This window comes from Crassostrea angulata, chromosome 1 (genome assembly GCF_025612915.1).
Source record: "Crassostrea angulata isolate pt1a10 chromosome 1, ASM2561291v2, whole genome shotgun sequence".
Taxonomy (NCBI): domain Eukaryota; kingdom Metazoa; phylum Mollusca; class Bivalvia; order Ostreida; family Ostreidae; genus Magallana; species Magallana angulata.
In genome coordinates, this window is record NC_069111.1 from 4,449,703 (window position 1) to 4,476,280 (window position 26,578).

At 34.8% G+C, this 26,578-nt stretch overlaps 1 protein-coding gene across 6 annotated transcripts; it reads right to left on the bottom strand.

Annotated features, from left to right (window-relative positions):
* Positions 1–1,313: 1,313 nt before the first annotated feature.
* On the bottom strand, positions 1,314–26,263 carry LOC128188939 (chromatin assembly factor 1 subunit A-A-like). 6 transcript variants are annotated; one of them, XM_052860291.1, is made up of 6 exons: positions 26,119–26,263; positions 19,057–19,241; positions 7,311–7,392; positions 5,601–5,744; positions 3,531–3,782; positions 1,314–3,243 (listed from the first exon to the last, which is right to left on the bottom strand). In XM_052860291.1, exons 2-6 carry the CDS (start codon positions 19,165–19,167, stop codon positions 1,400–1,402), a joined length of 2,433 nt encoding a protein of 810 aa, XP_052716251.1. In that variant the 5' UTR covers positions 19,168–19,241; positions 26,119–26,263; the 3' UTR covers positions 1,314–1,399. The 6 variants fall into 6 exon arrangements, with proteins under 6 accessions (XP_052716251.1, XP_052716259.1, XP_052716235.1 ...); XM_052860299.1 differs by lacking the exon at positions 26,119–26,263 and adding an exon at positions 19,402–19,419; XM_052860275.1 differs by lacking the exons at positions 19,057–19,241; positions 26,119–26,263 and adding an exon at positions 15,851–16,432.
* Between the last annotated feature and the right edge of the window lie 315 nt (positions 26,264–26,578).

The following is a 26,578-nucleotide window of genomic DNA, read 5'->3' on the forward strand; positions in this document are numbered from 1 at the left end:
GTCGTTAAAATTCCGAAATTCTCATTTTGAATGCGGAGGATTTGACTTGATTTGTACTTGAATACAATACCGTACAGTGTTCTTTCATACACTAGTTATATAATTTATCTCAAAGAATGATTCCTTATTACTTAAATAAAACAAGTTTTAAGCTTTTTAAAACCATGATAACCCTATTAAGATAATTTTAAAAAATGGTTCCACTTTTGTACGTACTTACATATTTATCAGGAAAGGTTCTTTTACACTCAAGAGTATTTACATGTATATATAAATGGCGACTTTCAAGTCTCTATTGCTAACGAACATGTTTATTCAATGTATATAGCTCTAATTTGTAAAAGGAATTTATAGACGTATAAAAGTGGTTAGCTACCAGCGTAAATGTTGGGCATTGGCACGTTCACATTCTCATGTGATTGAAATGGTCCACGGGCCTCTAATAATATTGCGGATCATTATTGCATATCTTTTAGAATATTTGTATTAATTACATGCATTCAAATTATACCTCGTTGGTTTTTTCACAGCTGTTTAGCCCTTTTCTTGGCTATGGTAATATGGTAAATGTATTGTAGTTTAAGTCGGAGACATATGTATAAAATGTGTATACATGTACACATGTATATGATTCTAGAATGCAACACAGGAGCTGTATGTGGCCGTTTTTATTAATTCGATTTTCCTTACTACTTCACATACATGTAGGTATGAATATATACTGAAAGAATATTGATGCATTTTGCACCGGTATTTTTATCCGAATAAATTCCATTCCTATTCCGATTTGCAAGATTTTGTTAATTTTTGTATTCATTCATTTAGTCCATCTAATTCAAATTCAACGATCGTTAGTTTATACAACTCATGTTAAATCCTCTTCTTACATGCATGGCTATTGCGTATCCCAATGTCCATGTTGCAAACATTTTTTTTAAATAGCTAAATGAAACTAATGACCAAGTATATAGAGCAATAAAAAATGATTATAATTAGGGGTCAGAAGAATCAACTCTATTTATGTCAGCATCTCACAGTAGGCAACCTAAAGAACGGAGTTGAAACTTAAACATGCATGTATGTGCGCATATACTAATATGTATGGCCAAGATCTTAACATCACTAAACAAAAATCAATTACTTCTGTTTAAATTTTGAATAGTTTGATTCATACCCGGCATCTCTTTCTTCAGCAAACACGTATCAAACTACACATTAATGTCTCCTTGCTTGTTACGATGTATCTTCTGTCGCATTTTGTTGCATGCAAGTTATTTTTATAAAAGGTTAGTGAAGTCACCACAAATAGAACATGTATTTAAGTATTTTATTGTAACAAAATATAATCCGATTTCTAACAGTGCATAAATAAATCTTGACTTTGTTAAGACTGACTAGATTAGGCCCGCTGGGGCTTACTATGCGCCATTTTGGACAGTCGCGACATGCGCTTTATATTATTTTGCTGGCAGTACGGTAGTTCTAGAGTTATAATGGCGCGCTGGCTTTTCTTTCTGAAACTCTGCCCATTGTAATCATGCTTTGGACCACAAGAAAACTCAAACGCCGACTTTGGGCGTGTGAAAGGAACTTCAACCCGTTCAAGTCGTCGTGATATTGAGTTTAATTCAATATTTTTACCGTTGTTAATTTTACTGTTTCTCGCAGATTTCACCCTTGCCAGTGGCCAAACCGACTTATATCCGGAATGTTTCAGGGATAGGTCGGGGGTCTCGGGATACCCCATGCTCTCTGTGTACAGTGACTCAGACAGGTCCACCACGTTGACGATTTTGTTATTGTTTTCGTCCAGTTCCGGTTCCTCATTCCGGGGCCGCGAGTTCCGCAGGACGGGCGCGGTTTTTGGCCTCCGGGTCAAAGTTCGGCTGTAACTGGAGAAATCCTCCTTATCGTCCGGCTTCACCAAAAGTTTCATGTTTATATGAGAACACACTAGACCGTTTGCGTTTGTTTTTATAACAGGATGACGAGACGTTTCATTGGCCTGTCGTATTGCCTCCATATTTATGTTTGAGTCAGTATTTTGTCGCCTTAGTATACACTGCTCTAGTTTTTTGATGGTCTGTATTTTACTTGCCGACTTACAGCGTTGTAATTGTCTCACAGGGAATCCGTTATTGTATTTCACAAATAGCGGAGCTGTTTCGTACTTACTATATTGCGTCACAGAAACGTCATTTTCCTGGTCGTCGTTTGTCCCTATTTCACAATAACCGTGACGCGAGTCAAAGTTCTGAATATAATAAGATTGTCTGTCGCTCAAACTGTGCGTGAACTTATTGTTCTTGATAGGTTCTTCGTCATCTGACAAAGCCATGCTATCCATATTTTTAGACAAATTTAAATCAGTCAGTTCGGATATACTACTTCCGGCACCGCTCTCCCGAATTTTACTCAGTCTGCTGCACCCTGAGGACACTCGACTCTTTCCAGACAACAGGCGACTTCTGGCTGAGGACGTCCTCATCCGCTGAAAGTCGTCTGCAACCTCCCCAAACTCGTGCTCGGAGTCGTCATCAATAATAGTGACGTCTTCTGCGATACTTACGCTGGGAGTTGCTGACATAGGGCGGGAAGAGCTTGGGCGCTTTGCCGACCCGGATGCTGATTGAGATTCGAACACATCTTCCGTTTCACCGTTCTCGGCTGCAGTGTGTTTTACCGTCACTGAGATAATCCCAGAACCTGGCCTGTTGAAGTCTAAATCACTCTCACTTCCGATTCCAGAATCACGTTTTCCTCTGTGTTCCATTTCTAAATTCTCCTTTTCCATTTCTTCTTTCTTTCTCTGTCTTTCCTCCTCCTCCACTTTCCGTCGCTCTTCTTCTTTTCTCTTTTCCTCTTCCTGCCTCTTTTCTTCTTCCCGCTTTCGTTCTTCTTCTTCCTTCTCCTGTTTTATTCTCTCTTCTTCCTTTCTTTTTTCCTCCTGAATTCGCAACTCTTCTTGTCTCTTCTTTTCCTCGGCTTGAATTTTCATTGTGTACCCCATCATCAAAGCTTTCCTCCGTTCTCGTTTGGCCTTTTCTTCTGCAGATAATTCGGGTTTCTTTGGTTCCTCTTTTTTCACCTCCTCCTCCTTTTTCTCTTCCTCCCCTTCTTTCTTTTCATCGCCCCCTTCTTGCTTATTTTCGTCCCCCTCGGCGATTGTTTCCTGTTTGGGCTCCTCTCTTACTGGTTCCTCGAAAGGTTCACCGGTGTCACCCAGAAGAAATATTCGAAAATCTGCGAATAAAGAATACAAACTTTGAATAAAAGGGTAAAAAGAATGTGCAATCAGTATTTGACATCGTATTTATAAATGTACTACAGTAGCAGCAAAGATGCGCTCACAATGAACTTATTTGCTTTGCTTTCTCATAAAAACTCACAAAATACTACATAATTTTAACCATACAATTGTTGGGTTTTTTGCTAAACGATCAAAATTGTTCCAATACTACATATGTCAGTTTCAGGTTTCCATATATTTATTGTCCAGAGTGTTTCCCCAGTGATGGACTGAGACTTACCCCTGTAGTTGATCTGCCCGTCGTTATCGAGGTCAGCCGTCTTGATGAACTCCGCGATCTCTTCATCCGTCATCATCTCCCCCAGCCCCATCATCAACTCATAGATGTCTGACGTCGTGATGACGCCATCAGCGTCCTTGTCGATCAGGCTGAAGGCGGACTTGATGTCCTCCTCGAAGTCGTCCCCGGCCGCCTGTCGTCGTTGCTCTATCACCTTATCGTCCCATTCCAGCTCGTTAATGTTGCCATAGGCTGAAAATACAGAACGCCAGACTGAAAACTGATTGGCAAAAACTGAAGGGGATATTTTATTCCACTGCTATCGTTATGTACATCATTAGGCTAAAATTTGCAATGCGATTCGAGAACATAAAGTCGAACTAATGAATATAGATATGGCATTCAGACATGATATAATAATAAATCTATGAAGAAAACAAAAATATTCTGACATATCTTGATCATATTGTACTTGGGTCATATTCAGATTAGGGCAAATGTTGTTCACAAACTGACAGAGATATAGAGATCCGAGACAATGCTAGTTGCAACATGTGATGTTTTATAATAGGTCATATACCAACGACTTTTCTGTTAGGGACAACACTTTGAGGGTATGTTCATTCTGAAGGGGTGTTTCGTGGTTCATGTGCGTGTCCGTCTCCGAAGCTCTAGGATTAAACACCTTATACACGGGTGCGACTAATACCAGAAACATGCTCAGAGGAAGCGTGGGGACCTTTAATCGTGCAAATGCTTTTTGTCAAAGTGCTTTAAATTATTTTATAAATTTCCAATTGAAATGAATTCAATTAAACATGCTTCCAATATCTGGGGCTGACAGGTGATATAGATGATCGTACATTACGGAATGCTATGGGTGTGTTAAGTGCCCCGTATCGATGTCAGCGTCAAGTCTCAGCTCGTGATAAACTAACATATCAAAATCTTTATCAGGAATTTATCATAATGCGCAATTATATAAAGAAAACACTGATGGAATCTTAATAAATACATCAACTTTTTACAAAATGAAGAGATATTTAAACGTCAGTGTGGGGTGTTCGGAGATAATTATGGGCTGTTTTATATTATAAATAGGCTGCATACAGAACAAATTTTTATTGGTGTCCTTTTAAAGTAATAAGAGCGCAGTCACAATGCTTCGTCATTGTGTGACTTTTATCTAGTGTTAATAACCCAGTATCTTGTAGCAGACCTCCAGGAGAAATTGGTCGACTGGGGGGTACGGTAATACAGTCCCTCAGCCTCAGATGTCTGGGTAGGGAACCAGAAATTGGCGGCTGCATGTGTGGACAGGTCCATAAATTGAATTTTATGGCATGGATGATTTAATGAAATAAATCACGGTTGGGGATGTTGTTTGCAATGTTGGTTTTATTTATGCGTTCAGTAAACAACACGTTTATGACTGTTTTTATTCAATTAAATGAACGCATGTGATGCATGAAAATGGACACTTATATAAACCAGTGGCATAAGACATAGTGAACAAAAGTGGATCTCTCCATGTCATCCAACAACGATACACGAGTACATGTGTACGTACAGCCTTGGGAAAACTTACAAACACGGAATAAAAGAGTTCTTGCAATTGATCACATGATCACAATAAACGAGTGCATACTCTATACTGTACAGTGTACCTATACATCAGTCATGTATAGTATATGGTTTTATTTGACAGTTTACAAATACTTACACAATAAACGGATACTTACAGGGTATAGGGGTGCTCACACTAGAATATGGGTACTTTAACAGTGAATGCGTACTTACTCGGTCTACGGACACATGTACTTACACAGAATATCGACAGCTACAGGCAAAATATTGGTTTATTCGTTTAAACGGGTACTTATATATCAGTAGTATATTACATGTAGTAGTTATACAAACACTATATTTACGGGTACTTTCACATTACATCGGTACTTATAGACATATACGGGTACTTATACTATCGGAGGTTATTTATACACATACGGGTACTTGTATTACATTGGGTACTAACTATCGGCGGTTAATTACAGACCTACGGGTACTTACTGTCGATGCAGGCCGTGCGGATCATGTCCATGATGGGCTCATCGTTAGGGTTCAGCTGCAGGGTCTTCATCAGGGGGAATATGTTATCCACGTTAATGTTGATTTCTCCATTGACTGTGACCAACTCGAACGCTGTCTTAATGGCTGATTAAAAAATAAAGAAAATATGTACATTTCTGTGTAAGGAATCAATGCATGGGTCTAGCTGATATATTTTATCTTCTTAGAGGAAAGGGAATGATATAGTGTCCGTAAAAAGGTAAAAGCGGGGGATTAAAAATCATTGATTATATTGATTCGGGTGATGGCTTGTGCTTATCCGTCAACCTCTACCTTTCAATTAGGACTTTGCTATCAACCATTTGGAATTAAAATGCAGGATGATAAATCGTTTCCCACTTTTCAAAAATATCGGTAATCCATCTTAGTATGTGTTGAGAAGGTACTTAACATAAAAATGTGGTGGAATTTTTATATTTCATTCCGGTACACTTATCTCATTCATATGATATGTAAATGATCATTAAATGTTTAAAAAAAAGTAAGAAAAAAATCGTCTAAAGTTTATATGTGTAACACTGAGTGATTATATAGACTAGCTTGTGGTACGTATCCGTGGTTGAGATTCTATGACCTATTCCACTTCGTAATAGGGCAGTAAGTCAGCAGGATTTGACAACAGAGTTTAAGGGATAATGACTTAAACGCACCGAGTATCGAATTTTTAACGAACTATAGGCCTGAATTAAAATGTTTACCTATCTGCATGTGTGAGAGAATTTGTGGGATCTTTATCAAACTCTTGGTATGTCTCCGTTCTCTAAAACAAGCAGAGACAGTAAGCTATTGATCCGACATTGTTCTATCGCCTTACGATCTTAGCCAGAGAAATCTGATGTTTCCAAAAATGTCCAGAGTCAACACCAGGCAGACAAAAGTATGCACTCGTGTGAATGTCACGATATTTCCTCCAGAGATGTACATATTAACCTCTTCTATACAGATCTTTCACGTTCTCTCACTCTTATTAAACATCGAGTTATTCAAAAATTAAAAGACTGTACTTTCTGACATACACCGACTCTTGTATATAGCATGTTTAGAGGGATTTGTAATCTTAAATCAAGTGCAGGATTAATATCAATAAGGAGACATAAAATTAACTTAATACACAAGTGGTTTATTGGTGAAAACGAAATTGTAACTAATAAGTAATGCTATTTCATGTATTTGTATGAATACTTTGAAACAAGCAGAAAAACGACATTTATAAATCATCGATACGATTGATCATCAATCGTCGGTTCCTATATACAAATATATTTCTCTTGTAATACCAGATTATAGATAAAAATGCATATTAGGTAAGTGTAATAGTACATGTTTATGTCAGAAGAATATAGAAGGATGGATTTCAAAACTAATTGTTGTAGATTTTACTGTGTGAATCAAAATCACATTAACACAATGTAACAACTAATATAAATATCATCCATCAAATTGACTCTGTATTTACATAAACATAAAGTAAAATACAATAAAAAGACCAAATAAGCCAGAGCCTTAAGACATACGATTAAAGACATACATACGGACAGACAAACAGCTACATGTATCGAACAGACGGATTAATCAATGTCCAATTTAAGTATGGAGAGAGAGAGAGAGAGAGAGAGAGAGAGAGAGAGAGAGAGAGAGAGAGAGACCTACCGTCCAACACGAGTTGTCTGAACACTTCCTGTGGGTCCACCTCTTCCACCTTTTCCATCTTTTTCTTGGAGTCATTTTCCGCCTGCAGAGAAAGATTACAAGTCATTATGGAGGGGCAGAACCAAACCCACTACATCCTCTCAGAGCGCCTTCTCTCCGATACAAGTTCCCGCCACTTTAATGTCCTTCAGTGAGGTTTTCTCCATACAAATTATTATGATCCCCTTTTGTGACAGTTAATTTTCTGGTCCATATTTCTCAAAGAATATACCGGAAATCATATCCCAGAACTGTGCAAATCAATCAATCGCTTGCTAGCCAGTAATCGGTCCCTCTAATTTCCCCTTCCTCGATACCTTCGTTAAATAGTAGCTGTTTGATTTTTGTTCACACAATTTGTTTAGATGTAATCCAAACACTTAACAGTTTTTTGCAGAGTAACTACCACGTTCGTACAGTGTAATCAATGCCGAATTTTAAATTCCTATGCGAGAACGATCTGCTTTAGCTATTAGACCCAAATAGGACGACTTTTTATGTAAGATGAACCAACCCCCGGTGATTGGTCACTCAAACAAGACAGTAGGACTGGGGGTCTGTAAAGCGATGCCTCACAGGGGTTCAGCCACCACATAGCCAATGTTATTTCTGATACGTGAGCTTTTTCTTCAGAAAAAGTTGACAAATTTTTATTTGTAGTCTTTTCATTAATTTAAAAGTCCAGACGATGGATTTCCAAATTGAGATCCTAACTGAACAACGGCAATGCCAAATTTTTAATTTGGTTTTCTTCCGACGCACAATTTTGGAAACTTTTAAACAGACACTGGATACATGCTAAATGGTGAATGCCGTTCTTGAATTAAGCTATAATAAATATCATTGGTTATAAAAGTGCTCAAAGTAACTGATATTTTCGGAATTATACTAACCTGAATTTTTAATTCATTGACGATATCCGCAAAACGAACGCCGTGTTTCAGCGCCTTGGACATCGTAACAGAATGTCTAACGGGAGTACTCAGTAATTCAAGAGAAAACAATCCCCTAGTTTATGATCCCCATTAAACTCTTTGTCGTGCTTTGTGCCTGTATCATAAACCTTAACTAAACTTTGTTCACCTGAGAGAGAGGTATGTTAATGACTGTATCGTAAGATCCCTTCAGGAATTAATCTTGAACAAGACATGCCGCCTTCAATAAACGTAATCACGTGCAAAATGCATAGTTCATACGCTCATCGGAGATTGATATTAATCGTACGCGCCCTCTTGATAAAGTCCATTTTGCACTTGATTTTTAATTCCTATCCTAAACTTGTAGTTAATACCCCATTCACTTAAGACACAGTAATGTGTTAAATCTCGGAGGCAAACACTTTCATCCATAGGTCTGCAAGTATATTTATTACGTAATTTTTCCGTTACAAACGTTAGAGGATATTCGATAGTCAGAAATAATTTTCTGACCAAAGAGGGAATGTTATCTTTTTATCTTATTTTTTTTTGTTAGTTATCAAAAGTATAAAATAAGGCAATCTTTTGGGTATTTTTAATGGTGTTTTTTTTTAGTAATGTTTGAGAAAACGAATGTCTATCCCAGGACGATACACACAGAATTACTGTGTATGTCCCTTGCCCTGTGGTTACTTAATGGCCTATCTATGTTGACAATTGGACTTGCTGTTGCTGACCATACTTATTTGTTGTCAGATTTAAATCCAGCAAACCTCAAAATAATTGGACTTTATTGGCTCCGAATTTTGATAAACGTTCTAGATACAGCCGTCTTTTTGAGAGAGAATACGTTTAATTTCCGATGAATTGCGACTGAAGACCTTTAAATTAGTAATTATGACATCTGGGTTTGTTTACTATGTTTGTTTGATTTTGTTTACGAAACGCCATCACACCCACGTGTAATTGCTCAACCAAAGACATCGCTGAGGGATTAATGTTTTGATAATCACAATCATTGTTACGAAACCTCAGCTTTTATATAAACCTATTACTACACATCATAAAAGTCGAATTTTCCAATACTTGCATTCAGAATTCAGAATTCCTCAGCACTTTTGAAGTACAATTTTCAAAACACTTCATTCAAGACCTTTTGGGTGAGCAGACGGGCCTGTCTATGCTTTGAATTAAACGTGCATGCTTCATTATCCTCGAATCGACCTCGTTAAAATATCATGAAAACGATGTCATTTTCGCTGCTGAACGTTTTGTTAATACGTCTTAATTTTCAATTTCTGCCAAGTGAACAATTTGACCCAAATTAGAGAACAGTGACAGAGAAATTCATCATTTAACTCGTTTTTTAAACATGCCCTTTTCACGTGTGCCCAGATGTGTCGGAGCTTTTTGGCTATTTAATTTAGAAATCCATTTTCATTGAGATGAGAAATATTACAAAAAGCGCCTTTAAGATGTTGACATTGAGTGGATTTAATAGCTAGAGTATACGAGTTAAAGGGTCCCCGTGTTTGGGAGGGTCCTAGAACAGACATCGAGGGGTAATTTACGGGTCCACTACTGTCCGGTATAAAACTTTGATTCAGATACAAAAGAAATATCAACAAATAGCCCTCTTTAATCTAAACCCTTTACTCAGTCGCCTTGCTCTTGAGATTCAAAGTTAAACGTACAAAGTTAACAGAAATATTTTTGAGGTTGCCTGCGAGTGTGATTTCATTACCCACTGTGAAAACACAAGGTTGTTGACAAACTTGAGAAAATCCCTGAAACATATTAAACCGGAACCCTTAGAAAGAAAACTAGTTATCATATTTATATTAGAAGTCTGACAATTCAAAATTAAGAATTTATTTTCAGTAGGATAGCATCTTCGCTAGCAAAGGGTTTAATTCGGTTTATGGGGAGCAATGTGGACCGAAAACCCTTGGCTAGCGAAGATGGTAGGATATATACTGTGCACTTTCCTAATACTTTGAGTCTTGGTTGTACCCAGTAGTTTATTTAAGGACACACGAAACGTTTCTCCATTTTAGGTTTTCAAGACAATTTATTCCCTAAAACCTGTTTCTGTCCAAAGATTCTAGGGTACATTACCAGGCTAATTTTGGTTTTAAAATATTTTGGATTTACCTTATTTATAGTGCACAATGAAATAAAATGATTATAGATAAAGTCACGGTATATTTTAATCATTGAAACTACATGTATATACTACATGTATATACTACATGTCCTCATTCACCTTCTTGTACATGTATAAACAAGCCCATTTACGATACAACACGGTTCTCATTTGCCTTGATTTTAAACGATTTTATTTTCTGGTTTTTATTTTATTTTTCTGTCTTTAACGCATTGTACGATCTGATACAATTTATTTTATCACATAAGATATAAAACGACCTTTTTTCAAAATAGTAATATGTTGTAGATATATATTTGTTAAAATAAATCACTTCAGAAATAACAGTATGTCAACAGTATGATGGCAGAACGCAAACAAGAACCTTAAAGTAGCTCAGAGCAAGCGTAATTAATGAGTTTATTAACTAAAATCTTAGCAAAATTCTTGAACCCAAATGTTGAAATAAATTTGAATAATCGTCAATTACATGTAGGCAATGGCGGGGGATTAACACACAGTTAAATCTTATTTTAAATCACGTGATAAGACCGACACAACAATAAGCGTGGTTGTTAATCCATTGTGCTTTTTTTGTTTTGTTTTGTTGTTTTGTTTTTTTTACCAAATATTTACAGAAGTTCTCTAATTTCAACCAAAGCGTCATAATCTGTTTTGCCTAGACTTACCCTTGATGACGTAAATGCCGTCAAAACATCAGCAAAATGGAAATAATATACATGTATATATAAATACTGTCTTTCACTAATTAACATTTTTTTATTGTCAATGATTAGTCATGGACTCATTGACAATAAAAAATTGTTAATTAGTAAAAGACAATACTACGGAAAGGCAGTTTACCATTTATACACCGGTATTCAAGTAAGTAAGTAAGATAACAAAACATTTTTAGGACACTCAAATTCGGTTTGTGTGAATTTCAATAATTTAGCTTAGAAAGACCATCTATTTTTTTTTCATTTTATTTTTCAAAATTGGTAGTATTTTTTTTTTAGTTTACATTTTTTAATTTTAACGATTTATCACTATCGGCTTCATAAAAATTTGATTCTTTATAGTTTTAGAAATTTGGCAAACTGCTTTTCAAGAAATCATTTTTTGGCAAAAAAAATCTTTTATGTACACGTTTGCCACTTTTGTGGCCAGCGAAATTGATATTTTTTAGAATCACATGATATACGTTTTGAGGTCCGCACGATTAAACTATTTTGGAGTTTTTTTTAACTGGTTGTCCTTAAAAATTCTGACGTCATCATAAAAGTCAACATTTGTAATGTTTTTTGGTAAGAATTAATGTATTTTATAGAATAATCGTGTACATGTACACACAATCCTCATAAAGAAGTCATAGTCATGGGGAAATACCAATGGTAATTGGCACAACATATTTTTCAGTTTCTTCTTGAACTCATGCAGGTAGATTCGGCATTTGAATATTTACAAAAGTCTTCCCATTATTCATTGATCATCCCCTGTACTATAGTCACTAGCCTCTGTATTGAAATCATCAACAATGTTTTTGTAATGATAGCGTGTAGTAACCAAACACGTTATGATGTCAAAAACAAATACCCCGTCGACAGCCAACAAAGAATATGTGGCTTCGAAACCAAATACATTTAACTGTAGCCTCAAACAAAACAGAGAATAGACAATCTTTTGTTAATAAACCGATCGTTTTAATTTGCATTGAGTTTTTCATTGATCGGGGACACCCACTTTTGAAGTGGTGCAATAAGACAATAGTGGCTGCCACATGACGATTTAGTTTCGATCAGTCCTAGTAGCCCCACTTAATGCACGCATTCCATTACATCAATACACAAATACTGGAAATACTATATTACAAAGCTGGCTCTTGCGTCAGAATGTTTAACTCGTAAAGATTTTTACTACGATTATTAAGCAACAACCGATAACTTTTCATATTCAGGTCAAAAGTCAATCCCAAAGCAATACGGGAACCATCAAGTCGAGACTGAGAATTTTGTCACGTTCTCTTTGTGAAATTTGTTTCTGATCAAACCTAAGAATTTGAATGATTTTGCCATACACTGGAGATCTCTCTGATTTGTTTTATTTATGCTCTCTCTCTCTCTCTCTCTCTCTCTCTCTCTCTCTCTCAATTCCCTAAAAAATTGTAACTGTCAATGTAATATAGAGACACATTTTTGTAGCATTTCATTTTTCAATGTTTACAATTACAAGACAATAAGACAGTGTAAAAATTTGGACTTAAGTCTAAGACTGCTTCATGATCCTGGGGCCTGAATTTCTATCATTTTATCAACTCATTATTAATATAAATTGCAGTATCCTTTACTTATCTATAACAAGGAACCATTCCCCGAATTTACCTGGCACGTGACAGTACCTTATCGCAATCCTTTTCCCGCACTTTCGATATACTGGACCTTTTCTTGGCTTGCTTCTCCCCAAAAGACAGTTTCCGGCCACGGGGCTCCCCCTGTGATGACCTGTTGTCATTAAACAGGGAAAATTTCCTGGGGAGGGTCGGGGTCTGAACGGAGCTTCTCCTTTGTAGCGTCTCAAACGCTGTAGAACTACGTCTATTGCTCATTGCGACAAAACGATTAGAAACAATTCGGCAAAGCACAGTAGTTCACAGATTTATATCTTTAGAGTCTGATAGTAGTTCTTGTCCACTGTAAGCTCACTTCTTAGACAATTCATTCGCACCCTGTTTATATTATGGTCTTCAAAGTTTATTATTCTTACTAATCCATCTGCTATTCTCTTTGCACACAATAACATTGAAATGGTAATTGGCAATGAGTTTCGTTGTCCGTTCAAGTAGGATCCAAACTTTATCCACTTCTCGATGTCAACTGTTCCATGCGCCTGTCCTTTCCACCCGCCTCTTAATACCACTACAATTTATTGAATTGCACATCGCACTCAAGCCAGTGACTACTACGGGGGTCCTTGTGTTCTTTATTTATTTGTTACACAATTAAGAGGCTCAGTTTTTAGTGCCTGACCTCTATTTACTGTGTTCTACAGGGTCTCGGGGCGCTCCTGTTTGAACCAGAGAACCAATGCCAAAAATATCAAGTTCTTTGGTGTCTCGTTTTTGATTTGCCTTCATTTGGTTAGACATGTCCTTTGTAATGCATGTTTACTGTCCGTTGAAACTTACTTTTTTTTTTACTTTTGATTACTTATCTGCCTGGAGCGCTAATTAAAACATGTCAGTGGATTAACACTTCAAAAATATCGGTAATTAAGGATTATCTTAATGCGGATTCTTAGAGTAACCTGCTTTTCGTTAAATTGTGGTTCAACGCACTATATTTTTTTTTTATAAATAAAAGAAGTATTCCTTAGAAATACGACTTCCATTCAACATAGTAATTTAAAAACACAATAATATTAGAGCTATATTCTTTATTAACGATTTTTATTAAATGAAAACATATAATGCTTGCAAATAAATGACTTTAAAGTTGGTTTATTTCATAAAGCATGTCAAGAAGAGTCAGATGAACTATATGAAAACGTCATTTTTTAATGCTTACATGACACTTTGGTGAAGAAATACTACGAATTTTCAATATGAACCGATCTTAATTGAAATGTTTTTATTTGCAGGCTTATTGCTCATTTTTTATTTATTAATATATTTTGATACTATATTGTTGTTAGTAAATTAAAATACTCGAACTTCCGTGTAACCAATACTATTATTCTTGCTTCGCAAAAGATTTCATCGCCTGAGAACACCAAACGTAACGTTTACAGAAAACTATATTTTAGGCCTGTATTTTAAAGGTGTTGCGTATAAGTCAAGAGCACTTTTATTGATATGTATACCTAAGATTATAAATAATATTTCATAATCCATTTTTCCAATTGTTCTTAAAATTTAAATAGTATTACCATTAAATAGTATTGCTATCGTAAACATTTACATGTTTTTGATACTTTTGTTATTTTTAGGTACTTTATTTAAGAATGTACAATCAAAACCTTTAAAGTCAGGGAATGTTAAGGTGATTAGTACAAACGTTTGCTTAATTTCTTTAAATTTAATGATCAATGCAAGCATATTCGGCAACTCAATTAGTCCTCCTTCCATCGATGTCCCAAGTCTCCTTCACCACGTTTTCGCTTTATATTTCGATTATTCTTCAAATAATACATTTGTACGTTCATTCACTAAAACGGAAAAAAAATCTGTTTCGGAACGCTAGCTGTTTCAACTTACGTTTTAATACACATACAAAACTAGAAATTCCAGGACGATTTTTCACTGCAAATGACATGACTGAATGTATCCGTCTGATAATGCTGAAAAATTGTGTCAGGGGTCCCGAAAATTCCGAATGGACAAGGGATGTCATTTTTTTTTTTTATAAAACTCTGTACGAAATATAATTTCGTTCCTGTAAATTTCTTTGGGTGTCTAGAGGGAACATATGAACCAAAAAAAAACTTATTTTTCCATTTATTGATTTCAACTGTTTTCTCTGACAAATATGTGTAAATATTAAGAAAATAATGGTAAATTAAAAAAACAAACCACAATAACCTAGGACAGACTTGTATCACTAGCTTTTGAATGTGAAAACATAGATATTGTTTTGGTATTGGTAGTAACCAAGCACTTTTTTATGTCAAAAACAAAGCGCCGATAACCAAGAAGGAATTATGTGGCCTTGATACCAGACACACTTAACTAAGACCTCACACAAAACAAAAAATAGATAATGTTTAGTTTTTAGATCGATCATTTTAAATTGCATTAAATTTTCCACTGATCGGAATTAGTATAATGAACACCCAATTTTGAACAGGTGCAACAAGATATAAAATGCCTGTCACGTGACGTTTTAGTCTAGATCAATCTAGCTCCACTAAATACATGTATTTCATTACCTAATTGTAACTACATGTACATGTAAAACTGGAGACATTAATACAATTTCTAGTTAAACTGATAAATGTTCATAGCTGTTCATCTCGTTACGATTATACTAAGATTATATAGCATAAACCAATTATATTTCATTTTTAGGTCAAAGGTCAATGCCAAGGTTACATGGGATTTTCGAGATTTGTCGCATTCCATTCGATTAATTGTGTACATTCCACATAAATATGTTATATCAGATAGGACCAAAGAAACGGAACCCTATTATCCATATCTATCCTAAAAATCTAAAAATCCATTTTTTTGTTTAACTCTCTCTCTCTCTCTCTCTCTCTCTCTCTCTCTCTCTCTCTCTCTCTCTCTCTCGGGACATTTAATGAGATGAAATGCACAAATTCTGTTATAAAATTTTCTAGAATACACAATAAGAAGTTTAATATTTTATCTATCTTTGCAATCAAATGCGTACCCTTCACTCCTCTATAAAGAGAAACGATTCTCCGAGTTAACGCTACAGTACCTTTTCGCCGTCCTTTTCCCGCACTTTCGATAAACTGGACCTTTTCTTGGCTTGCTTCTCCCCAAAGGACAATTTCCGCCCGCGGGGCTCCCCCTGTGATGACTTGTTGTCATTAAACAGGGAGAGTTTCCTGGGGAGGGTCGGGGTTTGCACAGAACTCCTCCTCTGTATTGTCTCCAGCGCCGTGGAAGCACGTCTGTTGGCCATTGTGACAAGATAATTAGAAAACAAATCGGCAGAGCACAAATATTCCCGGCGTTATTCCTTCAGAGCCTGATCACAATTCCTTACCATCGTAAGCTCACAACTGAGACAAACGGTTTGCACCCTGTACATATAATGGTCATCAAAGTTTATTATTCGATTATTTCTATGAGATTAGTCCCTCTAGTATTCTCTTTTGCACATAATTAATATAGGAATCGTGATTGGTAATGCGTTAGTGTCCGTTCAAGTAGGATCCAAACTCGCTCTATCCACCTCTCAATGGCTGTTGGCCAGTACACCTGTGCTTCCCACCTGGATCTCAATGCTCTCTGTTTGTACGTACATTTATTGAATTGCACATCGTACTGAAGGCAGGAATATCCACAGGGGTACCTGCGGTCTTTACTTATTTGTTACACAATACATTTTATATCCTATTAAGAGGGTTCACCTCTTAACGCCTGACCTTTCTCTTCTGTGTTCCACAAGGTCATTTTATGGTGCTCCAATTTAAGCCAAGGTGTCAACGCCAAGAAAAATCAACGTCTTTGAAGTCTTGTTTTTTTTAATTAGCTTTCATTGAGGAGAGTCATGTTGGCGGTCCGTTTCCTTGAAACGTACATGTTTTGTTTAACTTTACACTAAGTCTACCCCTGAAGCGTTGATTAAAATCAGCCCTTCACAATGTTGGTAATTAAGGATTGTCTTTAACAACGATCTGCTTTATTTACTTTCTTCGCTTTATGTGGTTCATCGCGCCCTTATTTCAGTTGATAGATATAAAAAAGTATTCCTTTGAAATACGATTTCTAGTCGAGATAGTCATTTAAAACTATACTAGTACATGTACCTGTTTCTCTTTTATGTTTTTTATACATAAACTGAAAACAAAATTTTGATTGCAAATAACTTATTTTAGGTTTCAATTAAATTTTTCTGTTTTTGCATGATATAATTTATTTCATAGCATGTCAAAAAGAGTCGCTTTTTGAAGGCATCATTGTATGAATAAAAATCATATAATTCCAATTGTTTTGAAATTTGAGAAATATTGCTAAAAATGATTCAATGGAAATAGTTAATATTGCTTGCTGTTGTGATTATCTTCTTTAATTCTGTTTTATTTTATTTGTTTATTCTACATTGTAATAAGTAGAGTAAGAAGGCGCGACCTTCCGTGGAACCAAAGCTATTTTTTCTTGTTTTGCAAAAGATTTCTTTGTCAAAGTACCCCGAACTTAACTTTTATAGAGCAGGTTATTATTGGGCACCAGGTATATAAGAGGATTGGTCAGTTACAACAGGTACTATTCTTGAGGTGTTGCGTTTAAGTCAAGAGCACTTTTATTGATATGCATACCTAAGATTAATATATTTCCAAATCTATCCTACATTTTGACATTGGATTTACAATTGGTCTCAATTAGTACCTTTACATGTTTAATGTGCCGTATTACTCCTTATAATCCCTGACACTTTATAAATATATAGGTCACAGACACCCCCCCCCCCCCGCAATAATATATTTTTTGGTTTTATGGTTTTACTCGTATGTTGAATTATTTAGAAAATATTCCTTGTTTGCCATGGCAAATTCTTTCTCCGGTTTGTTTCTAAAATATTTTTTGTTGGTTAAATGTATGTTTGACACTTGCAAATCATATTTACCGCCACTCAGAGAATTCAATTTGTGAATTCCTGACTTATGTTTTAGTGTAGATAAAATGATTTCTTATAATTATAAAGTGACTTGTACACAAATTCTTTGTAAATGTGCACAGAATGTTATAGACGATAATTACATTTGAACCAGGTACACTGAGGGGACCATCTGACCCATTAGTGACTTTTGAACAAAAACATATTACACATCAGGACGAATATATGATTCTAATTTTTAGACAAAACAGATAGCTTGACTACAATACTGTTTGAATTAAGGGACAATAAATCCTAGTCACTAAAAACACCAACATTTTATTCATTATTTTTTCATAGACGATTGCTTAACAACATTTGTAAGGAGACTTGTATAACCATGACGTAATAATGGCTGTTTTTATTCACAGTTTACAAACAATATACCAACACGCACGTAAATTCAATACAAAGCTAGGCCAATAGATTTATACCCTTTAATTGTTCTGAATTTTTCCATATAAAAACCATTATGTAATTATACTGTTTGTGTGAGCATCAAAACATCAATACATATGCATTTTTGCATGTCATTTACCTCATAAATTTATCAAGTTTAATCGCATTTCAAAAGAAATATATATATATGTAAAGATGATTAATAATGTTCTCTATACCTATATTACGGAAGGTAGATGTCACCTTATCACTTCTTAATTCTGCAAATATCTATCGACCATGAAACACCAGGCAGTCAGAAACACACAAACAAAATTTATAGTGTTTTATCTAACCAACCGATTCTTTCTCAACGTCGAAGCTAACCAGCAATACCAGCTAAAGAGGCAAATATAGACGTAGATAACTGATTAACTGCCGATGAAATCAGGCACACATGCACTAACATCAACGATTTATTGCCGATTAAAATTCATTATCTAATTCTAACTAATCACTTTTCTTAAAATTAGCAAATGATCAGAAGAAGCTGTTTATGACGAGTGATTTTTTGGACATGATTTTATTCTTTTAACAAAATGTAAATCGACTGACGTAATAGACTGACGTTTCGGGGATTTGTGTTGTGTTTTGGCCTCTTAGACCATGTGCAGTTGTCCGTCTATGCGTTAACCTGTTCAAAGGTCCCACTCAACAACCCCCCCCTCCCCCACATCAATATACGATAAATCATATGGTGGATCTTTTAAGTATCTTTTATGAAATATGATTTCACACAGAAAAGACTTATGCAAGCTCGCAATTATATCATAAAGTTTCTTTTCTGTTCTTCAATATCATTTTCTGATGCATGTATAAAAGTAAATATCATTTGAATCTTCCGATGAACAATAAAAGCTTACTTGTTTGGCTTCACTCTTGCTCCTGTGGCTCTTTGATTGGCTCTTGGTCGGCTTCTCCAGAACCTTCCTGACCAATTTGACCTTACTCCATTGCTTGTGAGCGTCCGACATCCTGGCATCAGTACAGATCTACTCTCTCACCAACGCCGCAAAGGAACGATCCGAAAAGACATGGAGTCAGAATTCTGGAATTCAATAAATATGAATTCATTAAACCTAATCACTTGTTATATCTTGATTTGTCAGATAACTGTCCTGTTTAAGTGTAATTGACATTTTCGTTTTAAAGCTCTATACCCAGCTGTTGTAGAATACTGCCGTTGCAGTCATTATAAAATTGCCTACCATTCTCCTGATCATTTGTTGTTTCTGAAAGGGACTAATTTGTACAAATTATATCCAATGACATCTAAACCGACGCATGGTAACCCCAGCAAACTTAAGAACGGTAACCTCCCATATTTGAAACTGACAGACAATTCTTAAATGTTCTTCCGCTTGTGTCGTTAGTTTTGGTTGCAACCACTTACGAATGATCAACAACCTCTGGGCATGACCACTCGGTTGTTCATTACAATAACATCGTCAAATTACAGTTAATCCAATTATAAAAGATCCTTTTTGCGCATATTCGAATCGTTTTTCGGCTTTTAATCAAGCGTTATTCAAGGTTAATCTGGAAAATAAAAAAATATTGACCTAAGCGTGCGATTTAAGCGCTGAAGAAGGTTCATTGTTGATGTTCCAAAAACTAATTTGCCTACTTGCAATGCCCTGTACAAAAATACAGGCCTACTTGGCAAGACTTGGTGACAATAAAGCAATTGTTGAGATACATCAACATTTGGTGAAGCTGGACAGGTGCGCAAAGGTATTGCTGCGAGGTGAAAATCGGTTTTTGCAGTGTCATTTCCTGCAATAATACATATGAAATGTCAGCGATTTTTTGTTTTGTTTTGTTTTTGGTTTTGGTGGGTTTTTTTTCGCAATGATCGTCATGGTTCTTGTAAACCAGAGGGAAAGCGTTGACGTGTTTATTTTACATGATTTTATTTTTGAATCCCTCTAAATAATTCACTTTAAAGTGACTGCGTGATCAACGAGTAAACAGTATTGCATAGGCCTACATCTAAAAAAGACTAAGCACACCACAAAATTATTGGCGTATAAATAACATTACATTAAATGTTTGTAATTATTATGTATTATTATAAAAGATTAACAGTATTTTTATACAAATATTTTTACCAGCATCATCCGATTTTCTCTTAAGTTTCGCACATTCTACATTCAAGTTATCAGAAACAATATTCCATGTTTATTGTTTTATTTGGCAATATGATGCCATCAATATGACAATCTTGTGTCAATGGAAGTGAAGTGTTCTTACTAGAAACCAATGACCGCATCAACTATTCTTGATAGCATTTTTCAGATACATGTATAAACATTAAATGAATGACATGCATATTGTCTTCCACAAATGTTTTTTTATAAATAAAATTCTAAAAAAAAATTTGAAGACAATACGGCATGTAGTGTAAAATGTCACTCTGATCTATCAAAGCATGTGGGTTTTTTTCATGCCCCGATTTATTTAACCTGTCACATGGCCAACAAAGCTATGTTATGTCAGGTTGACAAAGTTTCATATTTGCCAAAAGTCGTCTTAACTGTTCATGTTAATTGTAATCCTGATCTAAATATGGTTTAATCCTGTCAAAAATAAATTTGTTATTAATAGTAACTATTAATTCTTAACATTTCTGTGTAATGCCCTATCATACATTGTATTGTGCGCATCAGAGTATGTGTAGAACTTGCGTACTTGACTTCGAATCTCGACAAGACATTTCAACCTGGGCACATCAATAAATAAATAAATAAATAACATTATTTTATGAAATTATATAAAGGAAACGGATTAGTATAAGTGTTGACTTGTTTCTGTACCCTTGTTTGATGGTGTATTACTATATATATTTTTTGCAGGTTGTATTCATAATAAACTATGTGGTTAACACCAATCTTGAAAAGTACGACACATTTATTTCATGTTTAGAAATAGTTGCATGTTAATGTCAGAAACCAAATCTTCTTAGGGGATGTATGCTATGAATTTTCTAATGGGTTGCGGTTCATTCATTGATCACTGTATCATTTGCTACGATAATTCATTGATTGATGAAAATTTGTTGATACTATCCGTTGATTCTCATTAGTTGCGATGATTTATTGATTAACAATCATTTGTTGCGATAATGATTCATCATTTGTTAAGATGATTTATTAGTTGATAATCATTTGTTGCGATGATATATTGATATTCATTTGTTGCAATAATTCATTTATTATCATTTGGTGCGATTTAATTTTAAACATATTTTATTGAGTATTTAAATGGATTAGGCAACAGGCAAAGCCTATATAAACCCTCTCCAAGATCCAAAGTCAAGAAGTGGTGTTATAAAATAATTATAGAATATAGTATATAGTATTATTTACCAGTTTACACAGATATACATGTATTATTGATATTTTTGTATACAAGACAAAGGATAATTGGTTATTAAATAATGCACTTGACTTTCGTCATATAATTATAAAGTGCAGGTTAATTTGTTCTTTAACATACATGTATACATGAACACATTCATTCCTACATTCATAAAACCATCACCTCATTCATTCATACCGACAGACAGACTTAGTATAGAGTTCATTTGTTGCGATGGTTCATTTATTATCATTTGTTGCGGGGAGTCTTTGATGGATCATCATGCCTTGTGATGATTTATTGATTGATTTTTATTTGCTGCGATAATTCTTTAGTTGTTTTCATTTTAAATCGACAATTCGTTCATTTTTATGGCCCTATAAAAAAGTGGTATGGCCACTAATTTTTTTTTATAATTTATTTATTTTTCAAAGAAACAGACATGCAAAACAGACATTCAATCATACACACACACATAAACACTTATGAATAAACACTGAAATTTATTATTTTGTGGTTACTTGCTTACATGGGAAAAAAATTATATATAGAAAAAAAATATTCTTGATACAGTGTAATAAAAATTAATCAGATATCAGCAGCCAAGATATCTTTCCAACTATCCCATAAGTTTTCAAAATATTGTAGTTTACCAGTTTGTATTGCAGCATATCTTTCAATATTGTATTTTAGTTTTAAGTGATAAAGGAAACCAATCAGACATGGTGTCTTATTTGACATAAGACAACAAAAAATATATTGTTTCATATACAGAATTATAAAATTAATTACTTTGTTATGAAATGACAATGGAAGTTGGCCAAGTATAATATTAGACATATTAAATCCAATTCTTTCAGAGGTCTTTCTATAAATGTATAAACTAAGTTCACTCCACAGGGTATGTATTTTCTCACAGGAAATAAAAAGACGGTACGGCCACTAATTAGGCATAAGACTTCGCAATGTCAGAGAAATAAACTGCAACATTTAACAAATTGGGTTAACTGTGTGATCCCATATTCATGTTTTGAACCAAATAAAGACCAAAAGAGCATGTATACTCTTACAATGAGTCCAATGCATTTATCAATCTGCAGCAGGTCGGATTTTAAAAAAACAACTTTTTATATACTTTTGAAAAATTATTGACTATTATTGTTCTACTACGTATGTCGAGACGTATTAAATCTAAAATCTGAGGTTGCATGGTTCGAATTTCACAGCATTAAAAGTACGACTGGAGGCTAGACCTCCCGGAACTGTGGGTATATCCAGTATATACACAAGTCCTGCAAAACCTAAGACTGTTTAAGCTGTCACCAAGACTGCAGGCAGAGCAAGGATTCGTCGTCAATTACAGATAGGACTATTAGGTGCATAGAAAAAACATCGCCAATTGACCATATAATTGACAGAGAAACAAATTTAAAGTGCCGACTTCAAAGAACTTCCAAGGTTGACGTGAAAGATTTGATTCAGAGAAAATCTTTAAAAAGCACATTATTAATCGCCCATGATATTCACAGATTTTTTTTTCATGAAAATAATATTAACCTTGAGAAACTCATCTGAACTTCTATAGCGGAATTAGATGTGACATTGGTTGCAATGTCAAGAATTAAAAGAATTCTGGTGATTATTTGAGAGAGAGAGAGAGAGAGAGAGAGAGAGAGAGAGAGAGAGAGAGAGAGAGAGAGAGAGAGAGAATCGTTGGTGATAGGTACTTACCGGTAAGTCTATTCTAATCGCAAGTGTTGCGAATTAAAAGAAAAGTTTTACCTTCACTCTTTCATAATGGAATCACAAAAGTTGGAATAGAATAACTTCAACATATATCTTCTAACTTCTAATTGTTGCGTGTAATTGAGTGGTTAAATTTAAAAGACAAACAATGTTTCTGTTACAAAGTATCACCCACTAAACTTTAAATTAATGACACGATGTCCATATTCCTTAGAGTTTGGAGTCGTCGCAGCGCAGTTTAACACCTTCGTTGTAATTTACGTTGCAGTGTATGTAAACTTGATCTCACATATAAGTGCTCGCCTGTGGCTCTTAGTCCCAGCTATTTCATTTTTCAATGATAAAAATTCGATTTTATGCTCATCAGCTGACGATCAATGTGTAATCAGCTTTTAGGATCCCACATCGAAGACGCTGAGTGCGCGAGCTGTGGAATAATGTGTTGATAGACTTTTGTTTCAGATATACTTTCGTGTTTCATAGAATTTGGCTTCAGAAACATAGCGTTGTGTAATCAATATTTGATACCTGCTTTCACTGAGTTTATTAATTTCCGCCTGATTTGTATTTTTATTAATTTGAAATTATACATATAAATTATATATATCTCACGCGAATTATCTTGTATGGTTTATCATAGCACAGAACGTCCACAGTTATTATACATTGTACATGTAGTTTTTGTTTGGTGTTATAGCGTCATTTCTTAAGGTCGTTATTATCTTACTGAGTAAGCGTGTGCGAGAGAGACTGGTCGTGGGTTTCAGTAAGCGTGTGCGAGACTGTTCGTAGGTTTCCGACAATTATGCGATCACAGCGCGCAAAATTTTACTTCAACGAAAACTACATCTTCGCTAGCGAAGAGGTTTCGGTCCACTTCGCTCGCCACACTGAACCTTGTGAGGAGAGGTGCGGACCAGAAACCATTGACTTGGAAAGATGCAAAAACTAATGATGTCTCTTCCCTGTGAGACGGTCGATAACTCGTATATACGTCTCGAATATACTTAAGGTGGTATGGGGCACTTCCATGTTGTGACGTATTGTTTATCGAAATAAACAATAAAATTAAGTACAGTTATATAAGTAGTTTCTTTCCCAGTATTGTCATCTAACAGAGTAGCGCAGTGAGTTAGAGGGTTTATTACGAATCTGTAAGTCATGAGTTCGAATCCCACTGTTGGTTTTACAATTTACCTTTCAAAATATTTTTAAAAGCTATTTTTTGGTTAGATATTGTGAAATTTGAAAATTTAAACTGGTGAAAGTATTTCAATTATAATGTACTTTAATCCACATTAATATCGACAGATGTCCCATACCACCTTAATAAAGAACTCAACGTTGCATTAACACCTGAGGAACAAAGGTTTTACACCTTTAATGCTATAGACAAAAGACCATAGCCTAAAGGGACCTTTTGACCCGATTGAGCCAGACTAATTTCAATCATGGCCCGGGTCAAACAACCACACGTCATCGTAGCTGAAAAACACATACAACCTAATTCATAACTGTAATACTGTATACGTATGATTGTCCTAATGTAAGATGTGTTTTAAAGGTGGTGCACAGGGGCATCGTATCCGCTCTACACTCTATGACATATATATTATTATATATATGTCATAGAGTGTAGAGCGGATACGATGCCCCTGTGGGTGGTGACTGGATAAATCAGCATACGCTTGCTAATGCTCGCCAGTCATCAATGGTCCATGATATTGTAATATTTCTTGATTAACGAGGACTTTATATACAAGTTCAATTATTACAAAATAAAGTAAAAATATGCGATTTACATTAACCGTTAAAACATGAAAGTATAGAGGTCATTTTAAATATACATGTATTAATAAAATGGCGCTTTTTGAATTTGAAAATCATCATGCACAACGAGTTATGAATTAAATTTATCTGTAATGCTTCGTTGTTTACACATGGTTAATATACCAAGGAGAATTCTTCAAATGTATTGAAGTACTAATTAAGTAATGCATTTGTTAGGTTAATTGGATAAAATAAATTAAAATACGGGATTATTGTACTTATCTTGGTCTTATTTAAAGCTGAGAGTGCTTCAGTGTAACATTGGTTATGTTAAACATTGTATAAGATTTCTATATCAAATGGCGGATCACTTAACCACCCGATGAAGCGTCAATGTTACATATATATTTGACCAGAAAAGCTGTTTGTATACTCATCTTTACTGTGTATCTAGTTTTTCAGCATAAATTGTATGGTGTCTTCTTAGGAATGTGTTTTCCACAGCTTAAGAATCGATTACAAATTCAAATTTACACAATTGGGATTATGAGAGACTTGTGTTGAAAGTCAACTTTCTGGGTGTAGGTTAATTTAAAATAAGAAATTAAACAATTAATGCGCTAAACAAAATTTACATCTTGATTTAAATGATTGATACTGTATAAAACCATTACCAAAAAAGTAAACGATAAATGATTTTCATTTATATATCTAATAAAAAGTCTTAAAATATTAAGGTATAGAAAAGATTTATTAGTTAACATTCAATTTCATTTAAGGCAAATATTGGAAACCAGATATTTTGTATTAGAGTCTTAATAATACACGGCAGTAATACCTTATAAAAATCCACATAGGGTGTAAGTATAATCGGGCCAACAAGACTTTCGGAATATTTTTTCATTAACGTCTTAACGTTACTTAATGTTAGGTAACTGAAGTCAGGCCAGCATTGGCACGTCTTTGCGGAAATTAAAACCCACCCACTTCTTTCTATATTACTGAAAGTTTCCGACTACTGCTAATGAATCTATAATTAAAGAACCTACCCTACTATTTATTCCGGTCAGGTCCGGAGATTCTCATGCTAGTCCCGGTCTGCCCCCATGTATCCAGGATGTTACATTAACTTTGTCCCCCGCGATCAAAAGTAAATCAAAAACTCAAACTGTCACACAGTACTACTGCCTTTTGTAGAGTAGTTAAACGGATTTGTGACTAACGCTGTGCGGACTTACATATATATACAGTTAACGGCTGGATTTAAAATACCAGACCGAGTTGATAGTTGTTTATTCTAGTAATTACCGCTGTGTAGATACGTATAGACACATGTACATGTAAAAACTATTTGTATCATATTTTATTAAGAGATATATAAACTAAGAACTCTTCAGTTCCTTTTGACAAAGGTCAAGATTGAAACATTACCAATATACATGTAAATAACTGCTTAATTAATTTGATGTTTTGTTCATAACATTGTTATCTTAAAGACAAATTATATAA